The 24,774-nt window shown below is 39.9% G+C and overlaps 1 protein-coding gene across 50 annotated transcripts in view; it reads left to right on the forward strand.

Moving 5' to 3' along the window:
* Positions 1 to 24,774, forward strand: part of PUM1 (pumilio RNA binding family member 1) — a 121,626-nt gene that overhangs the window by 51,103 nt on the left and 45,749 nt on the right. For 16 of the 50 annotated variants that reach the window (XM_070510493.1, XM_070510490.1, XM_070510492.1 and 13 more), the window contains exons 5-9: positions 650 to 828; positions 10,214 to 10,380; positions 12,370 to 12,640; positions 23,312 to 23,405; positions 24,596 to 24,697. In XM_070510493.1, the coding sequence (XP_070366594.1) occupies positions 650 to 828; positions 10,214 to 10,380; positions 12,370 to 12,640; positions 23,312 to 23,405; positions 24,596 to 24,697 (813 nt within the window). Of the gene's footprint in view, positions 1 to 649; positions 829 to 10,213; positions 10,381 to 12,369; positions 12,641 to 23,311; positions 23,406 to 24,580; positions 24,698 to 24,774 lie in introns of all 50 variants that reach the window. The other 34 variants (XM_070510489.1, XM_070510508.1, XM_070510514.1 and 31 more) reach the window with 6 other exon arrangements.

Genomic DNA, 24,774 nt, shown 5'->3' on the forward strand with positions numbered 1-24,774 from the left:
CCATTTGAAGTTCATGTTTCTTTTTTCTCACCTTGCCCTTGTGTACCGTGTATGGGATAATCTATCTATAAATGTGGTTGGGGTCAGATCAAGTCAGTGGGCACTGGTGCTCTTCTGACAGACTGCCCCAAGAGGGATGGGGAGGACGTGTAGAGGCAGGCACGCTGACAGCAGAAAGAAGTGACGGGTGATGGGAGGGACGAGACAGCGCCCAGAGCCGGCGTGCCGTGCTGCAGCACAGTGTAAGAAGGGACCTCCGACGACAGCAAGTCCCCAGAAAAGATCAAATTATGTTGTTTTTAAAAAGGGCAGTAAAATCACATTTTCTTTTAGTAATATTATCAATAAAATATATTAAAAAGAAATTCTGTTACTTGAGAGAGGGGTAAACGTTAATTTATCCACTTAGCTGGATAAACCATATACGTGAACTGCTGTATTGTTCTGCTGTCCTGGATATATGAGGGTTGTGTTCTGTTCATTAGCTTTTGTAGAATGTTATACTTAGGGGAAGACATAATAGGACATTTGGCTCCACTGACCATGGAGGTCTCCCGATCCCCAGTCGTTGGTTTATCCCTGAGACGTCACTCGTAATTTGTCTGAGCCTCTGGCTGCACTGTATCATGCTTGTGTATCTTTTTTGTAGATCATTCAGTTTCCCAGCCAATCATGGTGCAGAGAAGACCTGGTCAGAGTTTCCATGTGAACAGTGAGGTCAATTCTGTACTGTCCCCGCGGTCGGAGAGTGGGGGACTAGGCGTTAGCATGGTGGAGTATGTGTTGAGCTCATCCCCGGGCGATTCCTGTCTAAGAAAAGGAGGATTTGTAAGTTGGCTTGAGGAACTTGTTCCTATCTCTCTCTCTTTTTTTTCCCTAAAGCAAAACATGCCTGTTTAGTTTCTTAGATATTCACAGCACTAATTACAGAGTATTTTAAAACACTTTTATTGCAATTAGCAGACATAGTAGGAGATGCAAACTAAACTTTTTTAAAAATAGACAAATGATGGGTTTTTTGGACATATTGATAGTAATGTGAGATAACTGAAATCTAGATCTCAGTTCATTGGTCTACCAGAAAACACCATTTTTAGTTTAGAAGAAAAAAAGTCAAAAGAGAAGGAATTAAGAAAAGAAAGCTGAAGCTGGAGCGTCAGTAGGAAATAGATCTGAGAGCAGCGATTTGCCAGTCCCCAAGAATCCTCACAATGGGGTAGCTCTGTCGGACCGTTCTTGTTCTGCTAGCTGGGCATTGATTGTGGATGATCTTTGAACAGCGTAGCGTCTCATACCCAGCCTGGCGGGAAATTAGAAGTTCTGTTAATTCTGTCTACGTTTTTTTTTCAGATTCATTACCATTGACCACTCTGATGCTAAATTGTAGCCCAAGCAGCTTCTCTGTCTACAGCTTCTTCCCTTTTAAGTCTTAAGCAGTCTTCCTCAAGCATCTTTGATAGCCTTTCTCAAAACTGGTTCTTTCTTATATCATCGACTTTCCAGATCTAGAAGTCTTAAGATGCATTTCCATTTGATCTTCCTCATTTTGTGTCCTGTGACTGGTTTTATAGTCCACCTCACAGCTAGGAAGGCCATGAAGACACCCTGAATCTGTCTTCCCTCCTTTTCTCCCACCTCAACTTGTTTTGTACTTTTTTCAAAGCATTTTCTCACTGTAGTCCTTGCGGGCTTATAGTACCTATTGGCAATTATTTAAAGGACCTTCTTTCCCCTAAATCATATGAATAATTTTGCTTCTGTGATGATCTGTCTTTATCGTACAGCATTTGTCATCAGTGTTGTATTGTCATACATCTGTTGCTGGGTGTCAGAGACTCAGCCTGTTTTCCGCATTCCACTCGAAACTCCTTTCGAGTAAGAGCAGTTCATTTTTGGTGCGGCTTCCTCAAGTGTCAAATATAATTCTTTAAGATGTTAGTGGACAGTAAACGAATGGTTGTCAACTTGTTTGCATGAAGAGAACAGATAGGATCTAAGGTAACTGAAATCCACATGGAGTTCGCTTTATTCTAGGCATGTCAAAGATGGTGCTGCAACCCACAGTGGACACTTGGCATGTGGCTGGAGCTTTTAATTCCACAGGAAAGCCAGAAGAAGTAAGGTGAAATGAGCTTCTTTAATGTAAGAGGTTGATGAGGATTCCTCCTAGCTCCACGTGTAGAAGTTTGGTGTGAGGAATTTAGCCAGAAGAGAATCTTCTGTTTTTATAGTAACCCTCAGGTAGATCAACGGACTAAACTCGGGCTTTTTGTCTTAAGTCTGGAGTACTAGCCATTCCAAAACTGACCGGATTGCTTCTGGATCTTTTGACCCTGGGTCAGGTTTGGTAGCTTATGGATCAGATAGGAAAAGGCTTCTTTTATTTGAACCAACCCGAGAGGCTCCTTGGGAAGAACAAGATCTACCCTTTGGATGTGAGGAATGGGCTCAGGCAAATGATCGTCTGCCTGCTGCCCCGTGGGGAGAATGGTGTTGCTTCTCTTCTTTCACCTCATCCCCAGCTCGCCTCTTTTTCTGTCTCTCACTTTCCTCATCTCATGAGCGCAGATTCCTCAGAGGAAGTGCTGCCATCTAGTTTTGGCCAGTAACTTTTCACTATTTACTACAGGAGAAAAGTTAGTATTGTGCATAGGTAAGTTGTTAATTTGGTGAATGGACCCTCTGTGACTCTTGCTGTGAGTTCTCTGAAGTGTGTGTGACCAGTTTCTAATTCTTGGGCATTAGCCAGGAGGTGTGTGCCTGGGTTACAATCAAGTTTGTAGGAGGCAGAAGAATAATTGGAATTAGAGAAAGATAAAAGACTGGGACTAAATTACTACTGTTTTTCTCTTTTTAAATAGTTATTTCATTAGTTAATCTTATGCAAAAGCTGTGTCTTTGGCATTCAGAATCTTGTATTCCTTTTTGTAAAGGTGGCCTCCACCTGTAGTTGTCTTGGGAGACTGGTGATTTTTACCTCTTTTCCAGTATTATCACCAGAAGAAGTTAAGACCTCAGGATAGAAATCAGAAAATTGAACTTGCTAAGAGATAATTTACCGAGCTTCTGAGGGTTACGTAAAAATAAATGAAAATTCTCCAAATCTGTTCCAGTTTCTTCTCAGAATGAAGGTTGTGGGTAATGAAATATTATCCCATATTTTGGCTTGAGTTGCCTCTAAAAGGTGCTACGGGAGGACTGATCAGTGACACCAAGCTACCACATTAGCATATCCAGTCTTTTGGTGGATGGAGGTCTGAGGGTCAGTTTTTATCAGCTTTGTGGTTGTATCCTGCTGATCTTACACCTAACCTGGCTTTGCTCTGCCTGGTAGTTCTGATTACATTTGACCAAAGCTCTGCTCCTGGAAACCTGAGTCACTTTCTGTTGTCATGGTGTACACGCATCTTCTTGGAAAAGGTGAGGCCCACCCCCCTTTTTAAAAAAATCTAGCCTGTCATTCAAAGTGTTATTCAGAGGCCAAGGAAGGTAGAATATCTGCTTCTTGTAGATAATTGTTCTAAAGAGTGGTAATTGGTGGTTTACGGGTCAAAGCGCTCAGATGTTTTTACGTTTTGAGGGGCTGTACCAACACTGCCTCCAGTAGGCCTTGGAGAAGCCCCATTTTAATGCCGTGAGAGCTGAAGACATAATGAACATAGACCTCAAAGCAAGTACTAAGGGGCCATTCTTAGCTACTGACAACAGATAATTCAGACTCTGATCAACTTTTCAATTAAAGGTGATTTAGAACTAATCTACTCATTCTACAGTGGTTTTCCATTTTTAATAAGGTGGTTTCCTGGTTTCAGCTGGAATGAAGGTATTTTAACTCTTTGTCTAGCTTTCCTGAGCTTTCTTAAGTTCATTTTGATTGTACAAATGGAGTCAGTAGTGTTGGCTTCTGTGATAAGAGTGCTTTCAGGCTGACGGTGAGAATCCAACAGCAGTGTTTTGTTGCCGGCGCCCACATAAACTTTTGGTGGTGTCCACGTGAGTCAGATGGTTCGGGGGGCAGCTGTCAGAGTCACGGGAAAACTCAGAAAACCGCTCAAGTCAGTTAAGTCTTTTACTGTATTTTCTTTTTGTATCCTTTATTTTATTTATTCCTTGAATAAGATATCCCCTCCCCCCCAAAAACCTTAACTACTGTATTTTGAGGTTACTGGGTGTAACTGCCCATCTGTGTCTTTTGGAATGCCAGCTGCTCTTCAAATAAATGGAAGCCTAGCCAATCAGAAAAGTAGATCATAAGCTCACTCTTCCCAGTTTATGGTGCCTAGGGAAATGAGAAGACCACCATGAACTTCGATTAGGGTGAAGATCACCCTAACCTTGTAAAAGAAAGATTTAAAAAAAACCCCAAAAAACCTTGGGACTGCCTTTCTACTTGTCTGTAGGAACAGGCCACTTTCTGTCGTGGAGCATGCATACTCATAGCAATTCAGTTGGGTCACAGAACTTGATGACTTTCCTTTCTGATTGTCACTGCATTCTTTTAGGTAACCAGTGCTACTTTAATTAATTGTTTTTAAAAAACTTTGTGCAGTGTAATACAGTTAGAAGTCAGGGCTTTGAGTCTCAGCTGGATCTTAATTTCCTCATCTGCAACATGGGGATGATTAAAAATCCACAGTGTAATTCATACGGCTGTGTAATATATGTGAAATTGCTTTGTAAACCTTATAAAATTTTGCTCCAGAGTCCATGGGCCAATAGGATTATCAACAGCTGGGAGCTGATTAGAAATGCAGAATCTCAGACCCTACCCCAGGCTTGTTGAATCAGAATCTGCATTTTGACGAGACTCATAGGTGATTTGTATGCACATTAAAGTTGATAAATACTGCTGTAAGACATAATTTTCATGGAAGATTCAGTCGCCAGCAGGCTATGGATCAAATTCAGAAACGTCTCTCTACAGGGTGGGGGTCCCTTCAGATTTGAGCTTCCCTTGAACAAAAAATCTGCAGTGTCAAGCTTTTAGACACTGAAGAGATTAAAAGTTAAAAAACAAAAACAAAAACAAGCCCAACTTTTAGAAAACCCTTTTTTTGGTTTTCCTTTCTGTAATAACAAAAAATACCATTCTACGTGTTTAAGATCTGTTTTCTTTTTCCTCCTGGATCTGGTGGTTACCACAGCAGAGGGAACACTCCTCTTACCTTTCTGCACACCAGGAATTGGGTGATCATATACACAGTGCCTGGTATGTTCTGTGTTCCACTGTTTCTAAAGTGCATACCTCCCCACTTCGTCCATTTTGAAGTTGGGATGCATCTTTCAAATGATAGTGTGTTATAGCTTAATTGCCAGTGTTTCCTTCTTAGTGGCACATAAAATGATGGTATGTCTTATAAATTGATGGTGTCTCAGATTTGATGAAATGTGGTAGTTGGAGGTGGCTTGATTCTGTACATATATCTCAGAAAAAGTCATTGGGACAAAAGGTCTAATGATGAGAGCCAGAACAGTTTGTTTACAGAGGGAAAAACGTAAGATGTCTAGCAATTTTGAAGCTTTCAGGCTGTGGAGGTGAGGATGAGCATGTCTGAAAAAGACAGTGGGGAAAAAAATGTGAAAATTGGATAAAGTACTTCTAAGAAGTTTTCTTCTTGTTGTTTTTAAAAGATTTGCACTTTCATGAATTGCCTTATTTAATCCTTGAAACAGCCTTTTGAGCTAGATACTGTTGTCCCTATGAATTTATAGATGAGAAGAATGAGGCTTAGAAGGGAAGTGGTGGGGTCTGGATTCACACTTTGTTCTAATTTCAATTCTTAGCTGTATTGCTTTCTGCTGTGCTATACTGGCTTGTTCATTAGTTGAGTTCCTCACAATAGGATCATGTTATGTTAATTTAAAAGTAATTCACATGGCTAGTAACTTCAAACTTTATTAATTTTTTTTAATATTTGAAATTTTTTATTACCAGTAGGACTACAAACTACATAACTTCAAAGGAAATTGACATTTCAGCTTTTGGGCCTTTTGTGAAAAACACATGAGTGTACTCAGGAGAAACCACTATTTTAGTTAACATTGTTATGGTTTCTGGACTCAGTGTGTCAAGCAGATATGCAGAATATTCCTTTTTAGAAAGAAGGGAGGAAAATTACTAATCTCATTGAATGTGACTTCTGCCATGTGGAGCTTTGTGCTAAGATCATGCAATAAGAGGAGAAATTAAATTCTCATTTCTCTGACTTCATTCAGAATTAATAGATATTTTCTGAACTGTTCCTCCTGTTATGTGAGGCTTTGGGGAAGCTGAGCCATAAATGGGTTGACGCTGATCTGCACAGTGTGCGGTTCCTCAGGATCTGCCTGCTCTTCCCTCCATTCTTCCGTATCTAGCAGTGTAACATATTCCTCGCCCTCTTTGTAGATTTGGGGTCTCCCAGAACCTTTCTTGTCCCGCTCTTGATGTTTTAATTGAGCGTGGCAACTTGCATTTTCAGCACACACTGCCTGTATTTCAGTTCTACAGGTTTGGGTTAACATTCATCTAAAGGAAGACCAAGACCACAATAAAAAGATGCTATTAATCCTTCTTTGTTTTTTCTTTCATTTAGCTAATAAACTTTTTCAGTACTATTATGTACTAGGTGCTGTGTGACTAAAGCAAAACCTAAACCCTGCCTTTATGATGCTTCCATTGGACTTAATTACAGTGGTTCTCACTTGTGAGTGCTTATTGGAGTTACCGGAGGAGAAGCTTTTTATAACATTTGTGGGAGCCTCTACAGACAATCAAATCAGAACCTCTGGGAGCAAGCCCAGACACTTGTAAATTTTAAAAAGATTGTGATACTTGACACTGATCGTAGAGCCACTGCATTGTGAAAATGACGGTGTCTCTGGAAGGGCCAGATTGGCTGTACAGTTACATTAGAGTTAAACCATTTAATTGAGGCTTTTAAGATTTTCAAACTTGATAGTACAGATCATGTTACCATTATCCATCTCAGTGCATAGCTTTTACTAATATATTTGTATAAAATGATTTATACTTTAGCATATGCATCATTTCATTGATATTCATAACTGCTCTGTTTTAAACAAAATTATCCCTGTTTTATAGAGGAGAAAAGTAAGACTCAGGTTTAATGACCTGTCTAAAGTCCTGTGACCAGTAAGTGTTAGCAGTTGAGAAAGTAGGTTCTGTGCAATCTGAGTTAGTACTTTCTTAAAGACCACATAGATACAAATAACTTACCTTATATTAAAAAGGTTTTAGGGGGCCGGCCCGGTGGGATAGTGGTTAAGTTTGCACGCTCCACTTCGGCATCCCAGGGTTTGCAGGTTTGGATCCTGAACGTGCACCTATATACTGCTCATCAAGCCATGCTGTGGTGGCATCCCACATACAAAATAGAGGAAGATTGGCACAGATATTAGCTCAGGGCAAATCTTCCTCACTAAAAAGTAAATAAATTAAAAAAATTAAAATCCCATAAAATGTACCAACCATTTATTCTCCTATTCTTCTCTCTTTAGGGTCTTCACATTTCTAAGAGACCATTTTTATGATCCTGAACCCTGTATTGTCTTTTAATAACAGACTTTTGACAGAGTGGTTTCCCGCTTGTACTCTTGGTGTCATTCAGAAATCAGATTTCATGTCACCTGTTTTTATTTAGGGCTGTTGTTGATTTGCTGAAGTTTTTTCTCTTAAGTAAACTTTTAATTAAAATATGACATATACAGAAAATTGTTCGTCATAAATGTTGATCTTCATGAATTTCTACAAAATGAATACACCCTTGTAACTATCCAGATCAAGAAATGGAAGCCTCCTTTGGTCTCCCACCTTTGAATAGAAGAAACCTACTATTCTGCTGAGGCATTAATAACCTATTCAGAGTAGAAAATTGGTAGCTTTATTTTGCATGAATGTTCTGTACAATATTAGTGACAAACAGCCCATTTCAGGGATATTTTTGAAAATCTAGCCCTTGGCAGTATAATTGAGAAGGTAAGTATCAGTGGCCAAGTTTTCAGGCCAGAGTAATCGGCTTACAGACAGGCTGAGCATCTTCTCAGCAAGCCCTTGTAAAGGGTCACTGAGAAAGGATAATGCAGAGAGTTGATTTGGAAAGTGAGTCTCCCCTGTCACCAGATTTCTTGCTTGTTGGTGAAACTTCCTACTACTACTTTATCCCATATCCTTCCCGTTTTTGCCTGCAGACCTTTTGAACTCCTTGTGAAAAATTGGGGCTGATCTGCTCCTCCTAGCCAGTGACTTGATTTGTAGATTTGTGGAAGATTACTTAGGTGTATTCGTGGATGGTCCTTTTAATACTCTTTTATTGACGTTAATGGTATCTAATTCAGGTAGCGTTGTTTGTTGTCTAGACCACATCACCACCTCCTGGTTGATAAAGACAGTGGGAGGATCTTTCTTATTTTAGCAGTTCAGTTTTGCAGGATTTTTGTTTGGCATTTCAATTTTCTTCATCATATTTTTTGAACTTCTGCCAGGGATAGGAAAATGAATATACAGCTTCTGTCAGTTTTACTTTTGCGGTAGGAGGAAGCTATTGTCTCTGGACATTTTGAAAGCCCTTTCTGTCTTTAGAATCCTGTCCTATTCCCATCTCTGCTTTGGGGTCTCAGTGTGATGCTTAATTGGCTATCATTCACTTCTTTTGAACCAAAAACAATCTTATGCTTTCAAGATTCTACTCTGAAAGTCACGTCTCATGGCTGCCAGCCCTGTAGTTTACCATCTAGATGCCACATGAAACTGAGTTGTATATCCTTTCTGAGTTCCTTCTCGTATGTGTTTCTTTGTTCATATTAGCCATGAGGTAGTTCTTTTTCTGTGTTACATTTGAATGGGGAATGATTTTGAAAGTAAAATGGACTCTGGAGTGGTAATTGAAAGGTCTAAGAATGTGAAGGTCCACGAGTCACCCTTTCTTGGCCAGAGATCTCTAAAAACTACTGTGAGAGCATCTATTGTGCATTTGCCGGCCTGCACACTCACAGCTGAGCGTCTGCTGCTCCACTGTCCATTATTGATTCCCCCCAATGAAATTTGGTTGTGGTGACTGGAGATGCTGTGCAGCAGTTCTCGCCTTCTTCTGATTGGATCTTGCCCTTTTCCAGGAGCTTTAATTTGGTCCAACGTATTTGTTTCTTTCTTAAACCAGAAACCAGTTGTGGGGACAAGTAAGGTTGCCTCTCTTTAGTTTTACAAAACCAAAGGTTACTTGCCCTTTGATCGGATTCTCCAAAGCTCTCTGTGCGATGTCAAGTCGCTATACCAAATCTTTTCCTTTTGGAAATCAAGGCACATTTGCTTTATGTGTTGTGGGTAAGAGGAGACAGACTTAATTTCCTTAGAAGACAGGACATCAACATACTTGGCACCACATCAGTTCTTTTAGGTCCAGTCTTTCAATCTTTGTAGTTTGAAACACTTCAGAGATGAATTCTGTTGCATCACTGATTTGACTTAACATGCTCCCATGTAGTCTCAAGATAATCTGGTATGTGACGAGCAGGTAGTGGAAGGCAACAGGTAAACATTTAGAATACTCTTGGTGAATTTCAGTTAGATTTAACATGTTTTGAAGGATTAAAAAAGTTAAAGTTAAGGATGATTGTGAATTATTGATGCAATAAGCTCTGAGACATAGGGTGGAACTGGGGTGGTGGGTGGTGCAAATTGGCAAGATATATATATCTCAAGATAAAGTATAGATAATCTAATTAGAATGATGTCAGACCACACTTAGCTCAATATTCGCAAGCAAGGGAAGCGCTCATATAGGCAGTGGTGAAGTAGGAAATTTCTTTCTGTAGGCTTAACACTTTCCAACTATACTGTTAGCTTCCATACCTGGGGCTTATTAAGAGTCATTGTATTGTATATAGTTAGATTTGAGAGTAGAGAAGTAGGAGCAAGAGAGAAAGTTGTGGCTGGGCCTTGGATAGAAAGGAAAAAAATTGGGTGGTGGGACATTGGGCTTGGTAAGACTGTCCTCAACTCTGTAACATAAATGTATGTCTGTCTCCCCCATTTGGCAAGACTTTCTGCAGTGTTCCTGCCTCTGTGTTGTCTGTTAATTAGATTGTAATGTCTTGAAAGGGCATGAACACTAGCCTGTTCTAATTAGCATCTAGTGTAGTCTGCTGTCCACAGTGGTTGCCCACTATTATTAGTTGATGATGATTAGTGAAGCTGAAGCTATTTTTCAAACAGGGCCCAAGGGATGCAGACAGTGATGAAAACGACAAAGGTGAAAAGAAGAACAAGGGTGCCTTTGATGGAGATAAGCTAGGAGATTTGAAGGAGGAGGGTGATGTGGTGGACAAGACCAATGGTTTACCAGTGCAGAATGGCATTGACGCAGACGTCAAAGATTTTAGGTTTGTATGTTTTACGCTTCTGATTTTTGAATGGGGGCTCTGGGTTTTTGTTTTGATTTAGTTTTGTTTTGATTTTAGTTTTCCTTTTCCCTCCTTATGTGTCCTTTTTGAGAATTGGGTCTAGTGTAGGCCATACCACAAAGACTGTAAATTAACTGGCAAGGTGAAATTTTCTAAGAGCTGTGAATGCTTTGCCAAATCAGTAGGGTTTGCATTTGAGTAGGGCTATGTAATTTCCAGAATGATGCCATAAAGATCATTTCAGTGATTCTCCAATATCAAAATCACCTGGGCTGGGAGCCTTGGGACTTTCGCCAAGTTTCTCCCATGTCACTATCTTGGGAGAAACCATGGTTACTAATGGAAGTGTGTCATCTCTCTCTGGCATGTTAGAGTAGAGGGAAAAACACTTGAGGACTTCTGAATTATTTTGTTTGGGACTCATAAGCTCCCTTTGAGCTAGGTGGGTCAGGTATCATTTTTTCTCGTTTTGAAGAACCAGAGATGCAGCTTAGACGACTTGTCCTGTTGATGCCTCTCATTTCGTCTCTGGTCATGAGTGATTTGCAGGCTTTACCCTATACTTTAATACACGCGCTGTTAAAATGATATTTGTCTTCCACATTTGACAAGTATTCTTCATTTATGTAGGCAGCCTTTAGTGATGGTTATATAATTTGAGCAATCTAAAAATCCTTGGTCAGTGATGTACAGGTAGAGAATTTAATCTTTTAGTGTTAGTCTAAAGCTAATATGTGTGTCTAAACACACACACGCACACACACACATCTTATTTTAATATATACCAAAGCCAAAATTAAAATAGACTTTGGATCATCGTTTGTAGAACAATGTTCACTTGTTTGGTATTCCTAATCTAGTTTTTGTATCTTGTGAGTGCAAAGAATTACAGTCTTGGGAAGAAACATGAGGCACAGAGTAATAAATACTCATTTACCTGAAGTCTTTCGGATGAGTTTGGGTAGCCTCTCAAGCAGCCTGTTGCTGTGTTTTGTGGTATTTAACTTTGGGGCAGGTGGTGGTGTTAGGGCATGTGTGTGTGTGTCAAGGAACACAATAATAGTTTTAATTTGTACCAGTTACAGGATTTGTTTTAGGAGTGAAAGGCATGGAATGTAGTCACAGGCTACACTGCCCTGACTGGAATGTAATTTTATATCATATTAGTCTGATTTGGATCCTGTAGTCCTTCACTGCTTTTACGTAGGGTGGCCATGTGGCCCAGGTTACGTAGGGCAGTGCTCATTTATACCTGTGTCTCAGGATATTTTATTAATAGTACCCTTTCCTCTCTTAGGAGTGTCCTGGTTTAGATGATAAATTATATCCTCACATTACTTTTCATTTTTAGAGTTGTCTCCTTAGCAGGGGCATATCCTAGATAATTTATTCTGTACTATTTCGTAATGGTCTACGTCTTCTGATTTCTTAGAAGGGGAAAAGGGGAGACAGTTTTAGCATTGGCCGGTAGTACCCAGTAATACATAAAATTCTTTTTATCCTATATAAAAATTCTTTTAAAAATCCAAGATCATTCTCAGATGTAGAATTTCCCTTTAGAAACTACTTTTTCCATTGGCTCTATGTCTAAAAAGTAGATGTTGCTTTTGGGGGCTTATTTTACTACCAGCATTTTGGGATCTCTGGTTCATAGATGCCACAGGCAGTGATTTTTCCAGTTCATTCAGTGTTCCTCAAATCTGGGCCCCATTTGTGAAAGAAATTGTAAATTAATAGCAGGTAATGTAAATGTAAGGGGAGGGTTGTGGTGGGAAGACAGCCATAGAAGAGTCGTTTCATAGGATATAAGATGTAAGCACCATAAGGGGTCTCTGGTTGTTTTGTAGAAAAAGTTTTAAGTACTGTTGATAATAAGCTATGTCAAGGACATTGTCCTTAAACTTGGGTTGCTGTAGTGTCCCTCCCCGCTCAAAATAAGATTTAATGCCCTTTACTTTCTCTGTTTAGCCGTACCCCTGGTAATTGCCAGAACTCTGCTAATGAAGTGGATCTTCTGGGTCCAAACCAGAATGGTTCTGAGGGCTTAGCCCAGCTGACCAGCACCAATGGTGCCAAGCCTGTGGAGGATTTCTCCAACATGGAGTCCCAGAGTGTCCCCTTGGACCCCATGGAACATGTGGGCATGGAGCCTCTTCAGTTTGATTATTCAGGCACGCAGGTACCTGTGGACTCAGCAGCAGCAACTGTGGGACTTTTTGACTACAATTCTCAACAACAGGTACTGTGTGTGTCTCTGTCACTCTCTCTACTCTCCCTCCAGCCAGCACATTATTCAAGTAACTAAGAACGGGGGATGGGAGGAGGGTGGCATTATTTTAAGCTGTTGATAGCCAGCCCTTCTTAACCCAGCAGTGATGGGGGTTTACACAGCTTCTGTATCATCCCCTCAAGAAGCTCATTCCCAAGCTGAGGTGTCATTAGCGAGAGACCACCCTGCTCTCTGTGAAATTCCTTTGGCTCCTCTCTCTCCCCAGGGCCTGGGGAGTGGACGAGGTGGTGTTACCTCTTGTAACAATCCTCTTGGATGCCAGATTCATCTCTTTGAAGGTTAATGTGATTGTGATGCTACCGGTTTTTGTTTTGTTTTTAAAATAGTAAACTCTCTGTTACCACTGTCAGGGACCCAGTGCTAGGTTGCCTTATTGGTCATGTCTTTTAATTAAGTGAGTTACTGCAGATAACAAACATACCTGGTACCGTTTGAAAGAGTTAGACTGATTAGAGGACACACACACACACAAATCACTCAACGTAAAATCTACAGTGAAATTGCTTGGCTCTTTGTTTTATTCATAAATCCCTGGAAAATACTGTAAATGTGCCTTCTGGGTTTGAAGGCATGGTATGACTAACTCTAGGGTTTACTGATCATTCTGTTTAATTTTTTTTTTAAAAGGAAAATCATCTGTCTGAATTATAAAAGGAGGCAGGTAGCTTTCTAAACTTGTTAAGTTCCACTAATTCTCCCTTGTTGGAATTAGTTTGATGGGCCATGAATTTCTGATACTCTTTAACTTTGGACTAGAACATAAATATAAAACTTGTAGATTTGAAAGGTTAAAATCTCGTTTTGAAGTTGAGAAATTCTCTATCTATGGGAGGAAATTGACTTGTGGTCTTTGGAGATCAGTTGTAGCATACTGTCCCTTTAGTTGTCATAAATAGCTGATTTTAAATGCATTTTCATTGATAGACAACTGGGTAATAAAGTTAACCAGGTGACGTTTACCAAAGGCAATCCCTTTAAGGGATGATGCGATGTGCACGCCCTGCGCTCAGTGTCAGATGGATGTGTTAGGTTTTGTTGAGAGTAAACTAAAAGTGCACACTGTTCTTCTGTAGTTCCCAGGGGGTGTGCCCACCTCTCGTAAGACTGGACTTTCTGTGAAACAGTCTTCTTACACTGTTTTGCCTCTTTGCACATAATCCTCAAAACAGCAGTTTTGAGTGAAGCCAGAAATCGCTTCAGGTGCTGAAGATATATTAGACTGCAAAATATTTTGTGCCACATCAGCAAATATAGGGACACAGTATTCCTGTGTAGATTTCAACTTGTCCAGCTTGGAATGTTAATGTGGTAGTTTCTCTCTCTCGATTGAGGTTGTCAGTGTAGGCTATTCCTAATTAGTGTCCTCTAACCTACTTACATTAAGAAGTTTTATCCGATTCTTTCTTTACCTGAGTTTCTTTCTGCTCTGTCTTTGTCTGAACTTTCCCAGCAGCTCTTAGAACTCTGGCCATTTTTGGTTCTTCTGTACTCAGTCTCACCCTTTTTAATCCTCTGCTTATTATTTAAGAAGTGTTTGTCTTCAACCTCTTATGGATGAAAATCTGATTCTCTTTCATTTAGTTGTTCTTTAGTTCATAGCCAGAGTTGGGATTCTCATTTGATTTACTGGTCTCTGGTTTCAGAATAATTTTACCAGTTTTTTGGGAGATTGGACAATTATTAGATTCTCAGACAGAAATATACTTTTGCATACCCCCAAGTAGTTAACACAATTACATTAAAAACAGCACCCACTCAGATTTATAAAACCTGGGGTGCTTCCACCACGTCTCTCATTTCAGCAGTTTTTGAAAGTGAATGTTATTATTTTGAAAGTTAAACTCTTGTTGGGTTCTGGCTTTTCCTATACGCGTTTGTTGCTGCTACATAGGGGCATTGTTAGAAAGATGTACCACCATCATATGATGTGGTCACTGTTGTTTTAGTCCATGGGCCCCTGATTCTTACTTTGCTGAGTAGATTGTTTGACACATTCTAGTACTCGGCACCCTGATAGCCTGCCTGGGACCCAGTGCCTCAAGACTCCAAGTATCTTCAAGACCCTTAACCTCTCAAAGGCTCTTGCCAGTAGTTGTTAAGAAGGAAAGGTCCTTTTTCTACTGGAGATTGGTGTTCTTACGTTTTTATCCCTCCAGTCTTTCTTACCCTTTTGTTTTTCATCACACTTTATACCCCTTCCCATTTCTACTAATTTAAATTGTTCTCATTCTTCAAGGTCCAATGCTGTTACCTTTCTTGATCTCCAAATCAAAAAGTTGTCATGTCTGTCTCCTTAGAGCTCTGTAGTGCATTGTGCTTCCTTAAGAAAGGGAGTCACCATATTCTGCCTTGTGTTATGATTATTTGCTAATAGTCCTTGTTAAACTGTAAACTCCTTGAGTAAGGTCTGGGTCTTGTCTCCTCTATGTCCTCTACTTCGCTTTAGCAGACCAAGTTTTCAGGGAACTTTTTCCATATCCCTGTTATAATATCTCGAACATCTCCTGTATTTAATATGCTTCTCAAAACTAAAATTTGAAACCAGCCTCCTAAGAGGTCTGGAGGCTGCTCCTGGAGGCCTAGCATGCATTCTAACATGCGAGTCCTATGGACCTAGTCCGCCACCTCGTGCCCCACGTACAAACGACTAGACCTGTATCAGATCGAGGAAATCTGCCTCCTGGATCTCTATTTAACCATTTAGGGCCACGGCCCTCTGTTGCCACCTAATCATAAGCCATGATCCTCTTATCAGAAAAATGTACGTAATTCTTTTGGCACCCACCGAATGTTGTGGATAACTTCAGGGAGATCACAGATCTGTGGACTGCAGGTTATAACCTCTGTTTGCATTTTTTGTTCTCACCTGTAGCCAAGAATATCTTCTTGATTGAAATGGGCTACCCCCGACCCCCATGGCTCTCAGTTTAGTTATTCTGACTTATTTGGTTATTTAAATAGTGTAAGGAAGTACTCAGTGACAAGTGATGCGACCATTCATGCCCGTGTCCTAGGAACCTTAGACCCGAGTGTACTCTGTTCTCTCAGGAAGGACGGACTTACGGAAGAGGCGATCTTGAGTGGTGTCTTGAGAGACTTGTTTATACCAGGAAGAGAATGGAAATTCCAGTGGAGGAAATAGTAAACCTGAAGGATTAAAGTTAGAAATTAACAGGTGCATATTCAGTAGATAGTACAGAAGCAGTCATCCCAGGCGTAGTTGAGGTTGAAGAAGGGTGACTTGTGAGGTTCGCAGATAGTGTTGTGTGTCTTACTGACTTTGCTGCCTTATGGAGAGCGACATATTTTTAAGACGGAATGACTTAATTATCATGGTTTAATATTTGTGCTGAGTGTTGGTTTATCGGCAGCTTTAGACATTTCTCTATCCATGTTAATCAGTTAACTGTTGACTGTTGTGTCCTTCCAGGAACCTTCGGTTCTGCCCACAGTGAACAGAGCTAGTGTTCATAGTAAAGCTGTCATACATGAAACAATTGTGGAACAGTTGAGGACCCGAGTGCTAAGTTTGTTGGTCAGAAATGCTACCAGAACAGGGGAGAGCTTGATGAAGACCAAGGTTGCATGGACCTGATTTGAAAGACAAGTGGAGTCTGTATTGCTGCAGTTAAGAGAGCAGAGCTATGGAGATGGACATGACTGTGGTCTGGTCTTAGGCTGGCAAGAGTGGAAGATGCATGGAGAAGGGGAAAAGGAAATAGAGGTGCGTTTGGTTATCGAGTCCAGGTCACAGAGGCCTTGAGAGCCAGACCTGAGTCCCAGTCAATATTAATGATTGTGAGGCTAGAGCCGGAGATCTAGTGTGGCACATAATTTTTCTGTACATTCTGCTGTTTTGTCTTGGTTTTCTTAAATGGGTGTCAAAGACTATCGTTTTTTTCTAGTTTTGAGTTATTTGCTACAATTGATAGGGCAGCTTTATTTGTGGTTTTATGAGGGGATCTTGTTTGGAAATTGACAAAATAAGTAGTTCCTTCTTGTGTTCTGTTTCTTTTTAATAAGGGCTTTGATTTGGTGCAGTAAGTTGGTTTCATAAAACTTCATATGGGCTTATATTGAGATGCATAATGTAGAGCAGCCTGGAAATATAGAAAAGGTAATTTTCATTTAGTCGATTACAAACTTAATGGTAGCTAGGGTTACTTTCGGTTTTGGGTAGTGAGGTTACTCGTAAACTTCACCTTTCTAAGATTTATTTAGGGCAGCGATTCCCTCTGTTGTGCCGTGAACCCCTTGGCAGTTAGGTGAAATCTCTGGATTGAATTCTCAGAATAATGTTTTAAAATGTGTAGTGTAAGTAGGATTACAGAGGATGCCAGTTAAATAAAAATAGCTATAAAATATTTAACAGCACATTTATAATGATGTATTTGCTTCTTTATCATATGATGCATGAAATAGAACTAGGTGTACTAACTATCATAATGAGGATAACCAGGATTTTGAGATGTCTAACAACTGTAAAGTAACGGGAAAATATGTGATGTCTGTTGGCACTTGGGTCACAGATGTATTGCTAATGTTAATCTGATTTGTTCACTACAATCACAATTGAAGGACATGCTACATTTTATGAGAGTAAAGATAATTTTGCCTATCCCAAGTACAAAGATCCAGAGTTAAGAACCCCTAATTTAGGGTAATTTGAAATGCGCATTGATATCTGTGGAGTATTCTCCCCTTTTCCTCACTTTCCTCTCCTTGTCTTCACCTTGATCCTGAAAAATACAGTGAACAGTTCATATATAATTTGTTCATACCATTTTGTGTTATGATCCTTGAGTAATATTCTTTATTTTAATTCTTCTAATATTCTATATAAGTATATTTTAGAAAATTATTACTAGGTTTCATTATATTACAAATCCAGAATATTTGTATAAATTAATCAGACTAATTGTTGATGTTTATTTAGAATCAGTTCATCTAAAAATAGCCTAATGTAGCATGTTTTTACAACATTGTATACTGGTGTACGAAAACTCTCACCTGCTGGGCATGAATTTTAACAAAGAAAAAACACTCTGGAAATCATAATTGAAGTACTATATTCACTTCTTCACAGCCCTTCTCAGATGGGAAAGGAACTTGGCGTGCGTTGCTTTTAAAAGTGTGTTAGTGATTAAATGCCACTCTTAGGAGGCCAAGTGCGTGCATGGTTTTAAAATAAGTATTTAATGTTTTTGTTTTCAGTTTACAGATGAGAGGAAGATTATTCTCTTAGTGTCATGTGTAGAGTCACCGTTTGAGTTCTGACCTTAGTTAGCAGTTTGGTCAGTTGAAGCTTATCTTTATTGTTCCTTGACTTTGCCAAAATGTTATGATATGCTTTTCCTCAAAAGATAGTAATTTACTTGGCGGAAGGATATATTTTGTTTTTCTCACCTTATTTAGAAATCATTTATTTTGGAGTCAGATTCTTCATCTGCTAAAGAAATGTGAAGAATTTTTTCTTTTTTTCAAATTTGACAGCATGCTCTGTATGTACCTGTCAAACCAAAAGTGATTGTAATCATTAGTTGACCATTGCACTTGTTTAAATAACCTGGTGAAAAATGGACTTTGATCTGGAAGCTTGAAACAGTGGCAAACTTTCACAAATTTCATGTACTGAGGACTGGCTCCAAGGTACACTTTTTTCTTAATAATTTATAGTCCCATCATTGATGTAATATTTTTAGTGTTTTTCTGTATAAATCCTGACAACAGCCCCATGAGGTAAGGCAAGTGTTATATTTTTACAGATCAGAAAATGAAGACACGGAGCCTTAAGAGACTTCCTGGAGGTCGTAGGCTAAGAAGCCGTGAACATTTGTTTGGGTTTCTGGCTCCAGGTTGTTTCCCATGGACCTAGGACTAGAAACACAAAGCCTTTTGCCGTATGGAATTGTCTGACCTTCAAATTCAACTGCATTCATAGTTTTTCTGCATGGAGTGTATTGTAAAAAGTACTCAACAACAAAAACCAAAAGGTTTTTCTTTTCTCCCTGTTATCTCTGCACTGCTGACAGCAGTTGGTGCTCATGAACTCTCTGGGATTTGATGTTAACACTGTCTCAGGAGAGTCTTGCTTTCTGCTTGCCACATCAGGGGCTGCCTTGTTGGAGGAGGAGCCGTAAGAGGTGACTCACGCAAGAGCTGTGTGTCTGTGGCGGCGCTCTCCCCATTCATCAGCAAGAACATCACACATAAGGGACTGTTTTAAGTGCTTTATGTGCATTAATTTTAATACCTACAGCAGCCTTCTGAGTTAGACGTATCTTTATTGTCCCCATTAGAGAGAGAAGGAGAATGAGGCATGGAGAGATTCTCTTGTCCAATGTCACATAGGAAGTCAGCACTGGAGCTGAGATAACGAATCCAGCCTTTCTGGCCCCAAAGTCTATGCTCTTATCCTCTATCCACTATGTGTATTGCTTTAAGTTGGTAAAAGCCCGGGGCTGGCAGTACATTTTCTTGGGAGGGAGTAGGCTTTCACTTTTGCTAACCCCATACTTATATATTACGCCTCCAGATTCCGAAAACTCAACCACAGTGTTTTTATGCCAACAATTATTATTGATAACAATAGTAATATTTTATAAGATGCCAGCTATATGTCAGTCAGTATGTTGAGTGGTTTTGACTGCCCAGATTTCCTTCTGGAATAAAAGTCCTGCAGAGTATATTTTGTAAGGTTATATAGTGACAGAGAAGGGAGTCAAACCAGCTTGCTTATGTCGTTCCCAAATTAATGCCTTCAGTATTGCTTATTAGGAACCTTGATTAGCTTGAAATAGTTGGTATATTTTCCCCTGCATTCAGTCTCCTGAACAACTTAGGAATTTTACTCAAGTAAGTTGTAATCAGTAGTGGCACATTTGTCATTATACTGACCTTAAAATAAGCATTTTTATCCAAATCTCACAGTATTATGTCTCCATTACTATTGGCTTGCTTTGTGAAAATCATGAAAATATTAACAGACCTCAGTGCTTTGCCCAGCAGATGGCATTAATATGAGTTTTTCAGGATCCTTTGGAATCCATTACTTGCCAATTATCCAATTTTGTTTTGAATACCCTGTATTTCCAGTTACTGTTGAACCATTTACATAAAGAGAATGTGCCAGAATTGCTGTAATCTATGCTGTAATCAAATCTGCCTGCTGTAGATACATAATTTACTTTTGTTAATTGTTTACTGGAAAATGCACTCAAGGAAATAATTCTTTCTCTGTTCACCATAATCACTGAGATATTAATCAACTCTCAAATGTAAGATGTATGGGAGCTCTTGTAGGGCCTGGATGTTTTAGTTAAAAGTAACAGTCCCTACTCTCAAAGTGTGGTAACATGGTGGTGACAGCCACAAACTAATGTGATGCAGAATGATTACTTTTTTTTTTGGTGCTGAGGAAGATTTGCCCTTGAGCTAACATCCATTGCCAATTTTCCTCTTTCTTTCCTTGAGGAGAATTAGCCCTGAGCTAACATCTGTGCCAGTCTTCCTCTATTTTGTATGTGAGTCACTGCCACGGCATGGCTTGATGAGTGGTGTAGGTCTGCACCTGGGATCTGAACCTGTGAACCCAGGCTACCAAAGTGGAGTGCATGAAACTTTAAACATTCGGCCATAGGGCCAACCCCCCAGAATGATTACTTTTATGGTATTCACATACAGTACGTGTTTGTATATTTACAGATGCAATACACATACACACGAGTTACATGTAATGTTAAAGACGTACAAAGCAAGGGGCTGGGCCCGTGGCCTAGTGGTTAAGTTTGGTGCACTCCACTTCAGCTGCCCAGGTTTGGTTCCCAGGTTCAGACCTACACCACTTGTCAGCAGCCATGCTGTGGCGGTGACCCACATACAAAATAGAGGAAGACTGGTATCAGATGTTAGCTCAGGGTGAATCTTCCTCAAGCAAGTGGAGGAAGATTGGCAACAGATGTTAGCTCAGGGCAAATCTTGCTCAGCAAGAAAACAAAACAAAACAAAACAAAAAAAACAAAGCGAGGATAAGTTAAGTGGAATGGCTTTGGAATACTGCTTTTGGTTAATAAATCAAGATAACATTAAGAGTTGTGTTCTGACTACACCATCTTTGTTTCCCTATCTCCACCTCACAGCACCTAGCTAATAATAGGTGTTCAAAAAAATGTCTGTTAAATGAAATGAGTTATTTTATTTGCAGCAGAGCAAAGAAGGATAGAGGAAAGAGGCTAGCATGAGCAATGTCTGACATGTTAAATATTTCAAAAGGATTTAGGCTAGGAAAATTCCAGAGACCCGTTGAAGAGATAGTAGATATTTAGTGGAACTATGAGGTATTTTTACAACCTGGGAAAATTTTATAAACAGCTTTCCACTGTTTTACTTGTTTTCTCTCTCCTGGCTGCCCCTCTCGGGTGTTCTGCCATCTGTTGGTAGGAATACAACAAGACACTGTCCTTTAGGCAAAACAGAAATTTGAAACCAAGTTGGCAGAAATCACAAGATCACAGTTACCAAATAATACCTATTGGCCACCTTCCTGGAGTGAGCAATTGTTTTGATTTTTTTTTTTTTTTTTACTGAGGAAGATTTGCCCTGAGCTAACGCCTGTTGCCTGTCTTCCTCTTTTTTTTTTTTTTTTTTCCTTTGCTTAAGGAAGATTAACCCTGAGCTAAGATCTGTGCCAATCTTCCTCCACTTTATATGTGGGTCACTGCCACAGCATGGCCGCCAGTGAGTGATGTAGGTCCACATCTGGGGTTCCAAAATCCTGAACCCAGGCCGCTGAAGCGGAGCACATTGAACTGAACCACGGCGCAGTGGGGCCGGCCCCTTGATATATTGTCTGTAGATTCCAGTATTTCTTTGGAAGACTTGATATTTAATCAGTGCCTAAAAAGTAGTGTTATCTTTTCTTTTTTTAAAGATTTTATTTTTTCCTTTTTCTCCCCAGAGCCCCTCAGTACATAGCTGTATATTCTTTGTTGTGGGTCCTTCTAGTTGTGGCATGTGGGACGCTGCCTCAGCGTGGTTTGATGAGCAGTGCCATGTCCGCGCCCAGGATTCGAACCAATGAAACACTGGGCCGCCTACAGCGGAGCGCATGAACTTAACCACTCAGCCACGGGGCCAGCCCCAGTGTTATCTTTTTATCAGCATCATAATGGAGTTTTTCTTTTCTTTAACCTTTGAAAATAAAAAACTCGAAAGTATTTTTAAAATCTGTACATGCTAACTTTTGACATTCATACTGTAAAAGTAAAGCCTAATTTTACTTTCACTTTTAGGAAAATGAATGTATAGAAAGAGAAGTAAAAGGTGAAGTTGGCAAGTATGTTCAAAATATTCACCTTTTGTTATTTAAAATCAGTCTACTCATCAAGTAGCCAAATCCTGGGATAAAGTCTTTCCACTGCCTAGGATAACATTGAAAGTCCAGTTGTGACGATAATTAAGTTGAGTTGATGGAATGACTTTATCTCCTAATGTCTGAAGCAATCAGGTCTCTTTATGAGGGCATTTGTAATTCAAGATCCATGGTGTCTGTTATATATCATCTAGTGACGTCAGCGGAGCTGTTGAAAAGTTCTCTAGAAAGAGCAGGTAGGTTGAAGGTCCTTTCTGGGGCGGTCCCTTCAGTAAGTGCTCTCAGTCCGATTTCAGCAAATAAAGAAATCTTCAGTATGACTCCTTGGAAGGAGGCACGTCAAGGTAATCCACAGTCAGGTCACCGGCATTCCCTTTCTTTGTACCAATACTATTCGTACTAAAATGTATGAACGTTTTATTCTGTTGTATCCCCCGTTCCTTCCACAGTGCCTAGCAGGTATTGTTTGTTTCATAAATATTTGTAGAATGAATGAGAGAATGATTGACTTTGTATTCAGATAGAATCTTGGGATATTCTTAGTGTCAGGACCTTTGAACGCCTTTCCGTTTCTTGGGAACTAAGAAGTGTGCTAGGTCTGAACTCATAATCCAAATTTTGTTAATAGCAGCTGTATTTCTGTTGTTTTATTTCCTACATATGAAGATAGGTATCCTAGGAAACTCGGGAGCTCCCGAAAGTTGGGCAGTTGTTGAGTTTACTCATTATAATAAGCTACTAGTTGAGGAAGGTATTCAATATCATCTTCCCAAGAAGAGGCAGCCAGAGGATGAAATGAGTACTTTCCATTTTCCTTTCCAAAATGTGAGCAGGTGAGGATTAATTCAAAGTGTTTGTGGGGGTCTTGAAAGAACTGAGGGGAGATAATGGCCGTAGGGGCAACATGGTAAGTCATCTTGTAGTACTTTTCACTGTGCCTCAGGACAGGCAGAACTTTCTGGTTTGTTGAGAGCCGTTAGGCATTTATATGTATGTTTGGTTCCGAGGATGTGTAACCTATGAAGTAGTCAGCACTTGGGAACGGGGTGTACCGAATTGAAGTAGGGAGAGAGGGGAAAGCAGAACTGTGAAGCTTCTCAATACCACGGTAAGGGAGTAGAGCATGAGAACATTTTTGTTTAAAGTATCGTGCCTAAACGAGCGGTTAGAGAAGTTTTTATTCAGAGAGGTTTTAAAATTATTTCGTGAGACAGTTTCTCTAACCTCACCATGGCTTTCTCTTACCGCAGCTGTTCCAGAGGCCCAACGCGCTTGCCGTCCAGCAGCTGACAGCGGCTCAGCAGCAGCAGTATGCTCTGGCAGCTGCTCATCAACCTCACATCGGTAAGTCTGTGGCTCCCTTGTTATAGGGGCGGCCACCGTGTTAGGGTAGCTGGCTGCTCTGAAACCCCGTAGCGTGGACTGATGATAGAAAGCCACACAAATCCCTCAGAGTACATGGCCTCTTTCTCTTGTTCACTTGTTTTGAGCCATGTTCTTTATTTTTGGCACACCTTCTAGACCTCAAATCATAAGATTTCTTAGTGTCCAGCTATTGTTCTGTCTCACTGTTTCTGGGTTTAGAGTATTTATACAGTAGTGACTAGCATCCACTCTGTTGGTAAGATTAGATGAAATCTATTAAATAACAATAATTTTGTCCTTCTTGGGGTTGTATAGGCTGTGGATGTATCAACTTCTCATCTTATTAAGCAGCAAATGGAACCTATAAATCCATTTTCCAAGCAGCATGTATTAAAAATTTTAAAAAGTGTTCTCTTGTAATTGCTGGTTTTTAAAATAGCTTTACTCTTTTCGTACAGTGATTGTTAATATTTTGATGTACATATATTTGTTTTATTGCTTACACCTCCCCCTCCATCCCCTGACCTTTTTAAAGTCTCTGAAACAAAGTGCTATAAGTATCAATAAGTTGAAGTAGAATTTTTTTTCTTTTGATGTGTCAACATGACATGGTTGAATAGAAAGGAGATTGCCAGTCATGGATTGTGGTATGCTGTGCAAGGAAAGATGTGCTTCCAACCTAGACACAGTAAGGCCAGGCGTGAAGGCCTTTGCCTGGGTCTGGTTTAATTTATGGTTGTAATTATAGATGGTAGTCTTTACAAATACTCATACATTTTCTTTGAGGAAAACTGCGTGGAATATTGTTTTAAATGGAAATAAATTCTTACCTCCATCCCATTACAAAGTCTTTTAAATTGCTTTATTTTAGCCTGTTATAATTTTAATGGTCTTTTAAAAATTGTGCTGAATTTAAAACTGCAGAACAGTTTTAATTGTAATTCTTTAGCAAAGGTAAAAACAAAGAGATGATAGATAAAGTCACCATAATTTTTAGCATAGGGATTATTTTATCTTTTACAGTTTCTCTTTACTCTCAACCTGTCCTATGTTCTCTTTTTTCTTTTTTCCTCACCTATAGCCTGGAATGAAAGCCAAACTCTGTAGGTGTTCTGTAGGGCTGCAGTTGTAGTCAAGTGTGTTTTTACTGACAGGTGTGTTTTCAGCAGGTTTAGCTCCCGCTGCGTTTGTCCCCAATCCGTACATCATCAGCGCTGCTCCCCCGGGGACGGACCCCTACACAGCTGGATTGGCTGCAGCAGCAACGCTAGGTGAGACCTTCTGCTGCGGAGGGGTTTGCTCAGCCTGCTAAGATGTCGTTCTAATGGGCATGCGTTCTTTATACTCT

This window comes from Equus asinus, chromosome 5, assembly GCF_041296235.1.
Source record: "Equus asinus isolate D_3611 breed Donkey chromosome 5, EquAss-T2T_v2, whole genome shotgun sequence".
Lineage (NCBI taxonomy): Eukaryota > Metazoa > Chordata > Mammalia > Perissodactyla > Equidae > Equus > Equus asinus.